We start from the raw sequence: 6,270 nt of genomic DNA on the forward strand, positions 1-6,270 counted from the left end.
GCGGGGACCAGCGCCTGAAGCAGGGGGGACCGCTGGACTCTCGCCACCTAACCTCCCACCCTTCCCACCAGGAGCTATTCCCCGCCAGTCAGCGTCTTCCAACTTCAGATTCTCGCTTTCCTCTTCAGCCCCCAGGTCCAAGGTGCAGCCGTGGAGGGAAACTCAGCCTCCGCCCCCTCGCCCATAAGCGGGGATGAGTATCAATCTTCCCCCGTTTCCTGAGGTTTCATGGTATTGCCCAATCCTCAATTTGGGGGAGGGGACGGAGAGAACACTGCCTGGCCAGGGAATGAGGGAAGATGATAGCCAATTGAATGAACCATCCAGTCGGAGGCGGGGTCAAAGAGATGCCTGCCGGCCCGCCCCCTCGATCTAAACTACATTTCCCATTGAGCCTCTGGTTTCCTGTCGCGCTGCACGCCGGGAGTGCAGGACTCCGACCGGCAAAGTATATCGGAATTCGTAGTCTTAAGTCAAAAAGGTCCTGAAAGTTATAAGCTAATATAATTCTATTTCTAGATACATGTTCCAAATTATCAGTTATGTGGTACTTATTCTAATACTAATTAATTTATTTACAGTGTCATAAATTATTGCTTAGCAAAGGAACTAAACAAGGTGCGCATTGGTAATCTTTCAGGACCTGGGAGCCGCCGCTTCTTCCGCCGGGGCCTGGTCTCCGCAGCTCTACCGCCGTCATGTCGGCAGCGATTGCAGCTCTGGCTGCTTCCTATGGTTCGGGCTCAGGGTCCGAATCGGACTCGGACAGTGAGGGCGGACGGTGCCCGCTGCCAGCGGCGGACTCCCTCATGCACTTGACCAAGTCGCCTTCCGCCAAGCCCTCTCTGGCGGTGGCGGTGGACGCGGCTCCGGAGGTGGCAGTTAAGGTAAGCGCTTTTGCCCCGGACGCGGTGCGGGAATGGGCTTCTACTCCAGAACCTGGCGGTGGCTTGTGAGGCCCCGTGTTACCTCTTGCTCCGTGTCGAGAGACGAGTTGCTGAAGCTTGGAGTTCTTCTCCCCACATGCATCCTCCTCGGGAGAAGCCAGGAAGTGGGAGTTCAGGACAGCGCTCCGCTGCTCCCCGCCTTCGCCTGCCGGTGGGGAGAGGGAGTAAAAGTTGAATGTATGGATTAGGATGTGGCCTGGCTGGAGGAGGTGTCATCTCAGGAGATAAGAAAGGCAATAACTCAGGACTTCTCAGACTAGAGCGGGTGCCCTCACTGGATGTGAGCAGTGGTCTGGCTTTGTTTTGTTTTTGAAGTTTGAGCTGGATTCCCAGCTCCACCCCCTTATCTGGACTTGGCCGAGTTTCCTACCTGTGCAAAAGAGATCATTTTAAAAGCACGTACTGTGTGAGTGGATTATTGTGGAGGTGAAGTGAAACGGCGTAAATGGAGCGTATAGCCTGGTATCTAATATAGTGCGATAAGTGGTGTCAGCTCTTTTGATTGTTTAGGTCCATACAGTGAGAAAACAACCTGGATTTCAGAAGGAATGCATGACCCCAGTTGAGAGAGGTGATAGAGGGAGAAATCGGGTTATATAGTTGATTTAACAAACATGGAACACATGTTATTTATCAGGAACTGTTCTAAGGGCTGATGACACAGAGGCCAACAAGCCAGGCATCTTTGCCATCACGGGCCACACTTTCAATGGAAGAGGCAGCCAAAAACTGTGAGCAGATAGAGTGGCAGATTGGACTGCGTACTGTGAGGGGGAAAATAGAGTATTACGATAGAGAATAATGCAGGAACAGGACTTCCATAGAGAGGTCAGGGAAGTCCTCTCTGAAGCCAGCCACGCTCAAGCGAAGGCTAGAGATCCCAGGCCAAGGAGACAGCAAGCCTTGAGATGGCACAGAGTTTAATGTGGAGAGGAAGTCAGTGTGTCTGGAGCCCAGGGAGAGCATCTGCCAATTGGTAGCCCAGGCCCCAAAGGGGGTGGTGATCAGAAGCTCGGGGGAGGCAGTGTGCAAAAATTCCTTGGTATTTACGATGTTCCCAGGGTCATTATGTTATCACTTATGTCATTTACAAATTCCCCAAACTTATACCTCAACTCCTGAGCCCTCATTCCTTTCACAGCTCAGGTTTGGGGATCTCTCTCCTACTTCTTCATTGCATTTTCTCCTCAACCCAGAGCAGCCTGGTTGTAGCTTCTTGGGCAAACTCTTGGAGTTGTAAGATACCGTAAAGCGTTTAAAGCACTCTGCCAGGCACACTGTTCTTATGATGTCCAATTGTAGACTCCTTGCTAGCTCCGGAGCTATTAAGCCTCTTTCTTAGGATGGCTCTCAGGCACCTTCAGTCCCATTTTGAATAATGATTCCAACCCATTAGTCCAAGCCAAGAAGAGGGGTCTTCCTTTACTCTTCTTCCTCAGCCCTTGAAGCTAGTCATTCGGCTTATTCTAACATTTCTGCCAGGCCCTACACTAGGCCATAAAATAAGTCTCAATAAATTTTAAATCATGCTATCATGTTCTGTGACCACAGTGCATCTAAGCTGAATCAGCCACAAAGAATAACTATAAAATTCCCATCTTTGAAATATGAAATTGTACTTGTTAGTAACTTATGAGCCAAAAAAAAAAAAAAGAGAAAGAAATAGAGAATATTTTGAACTGAACAATCAGGGAAATAATATTATTCAGAACTTGTGAGGTACAGCCATGGCAATATTTAAGTATAGTCTTAAATACATGTAATAGAAAAGAAGAAAGTTAGTATGGTAGGCATCCTCTCTTTTGGATTACTTTTTAAAAATCATTCCATTCTTTTTCTGTACTCACTTCTAACTTATGCCCTCAATTTCTGGTAAGTGGTTAGTCCCAAAACTTAAAACATGTCTGAGTTGATACCTTTGCCTCTTAGTGAACAGTGCAAGAACACTTCACTTAGCTATTATTGTCATTCATTTAAAACCCAAAAGATGACCGCAAGTGAGTCTGATTCTTGGCATCTCATTATGCACGCGATCTGTTTCTGCCTGTAGTGCATACTGAAGAAGGTCTTTAAGTGAGGGCTAACTGGTGGCAGCTACTTTGTTTTAGTTTGTCCTTAAAATGCTTTTATTTAACCCTCTTTCTGGAAGGGTATTTTCACTGGGTTGGGTTTGCTTAGCTGACAGTTATATTCTCAGCACATTTAAAATGTTCTGTCTTCTGATTTTTATTGTTACTGATAACAAGTCAGCTGTTAGTGTAGCTGTTTTTCTTTTTTCTTTTGACTGCTTCTAAGACACTTGCCCTAAACCCCTTTTATTTGGGGGTATAGTTTCATTACTTGTATTCATTTTTGGATACACACTTGTGGATATCTTTTTATTTGTCCTGCTAAGAATTTGTCAGGTTTCTTTAATTGTGACTTAATTATCTTTAAACATTTCTGGGAAGTACTCAGTGCTTATCTTTTCAAATATTATTTTAGTCCTCTTTTCTCTTATTCTAGAATTCCAATTTAACATATTTGTGTTTTGCTGTGTATGACAATAACTATTTTTGGTTAAAGTTTTATTTTAAGCTTGGCCGCCAGCGTTCCTCAGTGGTTGAGTGTTGACCTATGAGCCAGGAAGGTTACGGTTTGATTCCCAGTCAGGGCACATGCTTGGATTGTGGGCTCGATCCCCAGTGTGGGGCGTGCAAAGGCAGCCAATCAATGATTCTCTCTGATCATTGATGTTTCTATGTCTCTCTTCCTCTCCCTTCCTCTCTGAAATCAATAAAAATATTTTATTTTAATGCAACATAGTCAGATTTTACACTTTGGAAATTATGTAATAAGCCCTATTGTATGGTAACAGTTGCTTATTAATTGACTTTAAAGTTAAAAAACTAAAGCAAACCTGGTTTTCTCTCATTTCAGTTAATAACTTACTTTTCACTGATGTATCCCTTGCTTTAGCATAGTCTACATGAGTAAAATGAAAATTTTGTCTCTAATTTTGAGCATATTTTAAAATTTCTTCTTCGTGGGTGATCTTTCTCTTATTTGTGAGCTTCAAATGATAGCCCTGTCCCTCTGCATTTGTTAAGAGCCAAACTCAAAAAATCTATATATATAAAAGCCTAAGTGGCCATTATTACCGAACAACTGGTATGACCGGTCAACCAGTCACTATGAGACGCATTGACCACCAAGGGGCAGACACTCAATGCAGGAGCTGCCACCTGGTGGTCAGTGGGCTCCTACAGCCAACCTCCTGTAGCTGGCCAACCTCCCCCAGTCCCTCCCCCAGGCCAGCAGGCTCTGATTGGCCCAGCCCCAATCGGGACTGGGCAGGATGGCCCCAATCGGCCCTGATTGCCAGCCAGGCCTAGGGACCCCATCTGTGCACAAATTCGTGCACCGGGCCTCTGGTGTCTTTATATGAATTTCAGTTCTTTTATCTCATCCACCTACACTCCCATTTTAGGAAGTTTATTCATTTCTACTTTCTTGGGGGGAGAGGGGAACAAAACTTACCATAAATTAATAAATGGTTTATAATAATGATATATATTTACGTTCTGCTTTATAGTTATAAAGTGCTTTCACATCTGTTTCCTTATTTGTACAATAGTAAGAAATGTGAAAAAGACTGGAAAGTAAATATCATGTAGTTTTGTTCTCAGTCTTCTTTGAATCAATGAAAGATAAACTTTCAAAACTTATTTGACTCATAGGATCTGCCCCTCATTTACTGCACTTTAATTTATATGGATAATTAAAACTGAATAGAAATCCTTTGTAATTCTGCAGTAATTTCAATTGCACGTCTAATTGTTATTGAACTCCTCATGGATTTTAAAGCAAAGTTGTGGTACTGTCCAAGTTTTTCTAATTAATGTAAAATTAACAACTATTTTCTAAAGGTCTCTTCAGTTTGTTATGTGATTTGAGGACCCAGAGACTGGGACCTATTTATATGTTGTATTAGTTGCCACTGTTGCATATGTAAAGAGTAATTATTTTTAAATTGTACTTTGAATTTAAAGCTTGGTATCTCATGGTACTCTAGTCAAATAATTAAAGTTTAGAATACCCTTAATTGGAAAGATCTGGTAAACCATAATTTATTATAAAGTGATCTGGCAACTGTATTCTATGAAATCCTTTGGGGAGGTATCAATGTGGCCTCTTGTTAATTTAAACAATTTACCACTACAAGTTGAATATTAAGAAATAAAGCATTTAATTTAGTTTTTATGCAGTTTAAGCAATTTGCTTATAATCTTTTAACTTTGTAGTACTGGGTTTTGCTACTGAGTCCTAGGCAAGATGTCATCTCTAATCAATGAAGATTCTAGTATGCATTCTAGGATAATGTCTGTGTATCATCTCTTAGGTGGCCCAGCTTTGGAACCCCCTACCTTAAGAATCTTACTGTGAAGAATATCCCTCCCTGCCTCCTACCTTCAGGAGCTGGAAACCCAGATTCTCATTCTCCCAGTTCCCTTTAAGGCCCATTACTATGGTTTAGGCTCAGCCAGACAAATGCATCCATCTAATCTAAAGCTAATCCACAAAGAAGCAAGGAAATATTTTTAAGTGGCAGTGGTAGCCAACATTATCTAGTTTCCTGGTCTAGTAATTTCAACAGCACCATCCAGTGGCAGCCATAGCAGTGGTTTTCAGGAATGGTGAACTGTTGTCTTCACTGGACTGGTTCTGTGATATGATTGGTTTAGAATAGTGATTCCATCTGTATATTCAACCCTTCATCTCTGCCTGTTTCCCCAGGCTGACTCTCCACCCTGCTTGGTGATGCTAAGAGAAACTTAGAAGGATTCAATACTGTTTAATCAGCCTGTGATGGTTTCAGTTGCTTGCACCTAAGAACCTGAGTGATACTCTGCCCGCAATTTTGTTTGTTGCTAACTAGGTCTCTTTGACATCATTATGTTTACTTTAAATTCTTCCCCTTCTCATTTATTCTATTAGTGCTTTGGGGCAAGTGACTGAATCTTGTTAATACTTAATTCACAGAGCATTGTAAGGATTGTATGAGGTAATATGTTTACTCCACTCCTGGCACTAATGTTCAGTACTTTTTTTTCTTTCTTTTTTTTTGTCAGTACCTTTTTTTATAGCACTTACCCTCTTCTAGAAAACTATATATATATATATATCTACACTAATAAAAGAGAAAAATGGTAATTGGCGTACGACGCTACCCTTTTCATTGGCTAATCAGGGCTATATGCAAATTAACGCCCAACTAAGATTGGCAGTTAACTGCCAATCTGGCAGTTAACTGCCAACAAGATGGCGGTTAATTTGCATATGT

The 6,270-nt window shown here is 42.4% G+C and overlaps 1 protein-coding gene across 1 annotated transcript in view; it reads left to right on the top strand.

Moving 5' to 3' along the window:
* Positions 1-346: 346 nt before the first annotated feature.
* Positions 347-6,270, top strand: part of CDC40 (cell division cycle 40) — a 51,415-nt gene continuing 45,491 nt past the window's right edge. The window contains exons 1-2 of the mRNA XM_006752652.2: positions 347-481; positions 641-887. Of these exons, the coding sequence (XP_006752715.2) occupies positions 348-481; positions 641-887 (381 nt within the window). The 5' untranslated portion in view covers position 347. The remainder of the gene's footprint in view (positions 482-640; positions 888-6,270) is intronic.

This window comes from Myotis davidii, unplaced genomic scaffold (genome assembly GCF_000327345.1).
Source record: "Myotis davidii unplaced genomic scaffold, ASM32734v1 scaffold2170, whole genome shotgun sequence".
Taxonomy (NCBI): Eukaryota; Metazoa; Chordata; class Mammalia; order Chiroptera; family Vespertilionidae; genus Myotis; species Myotis davidii.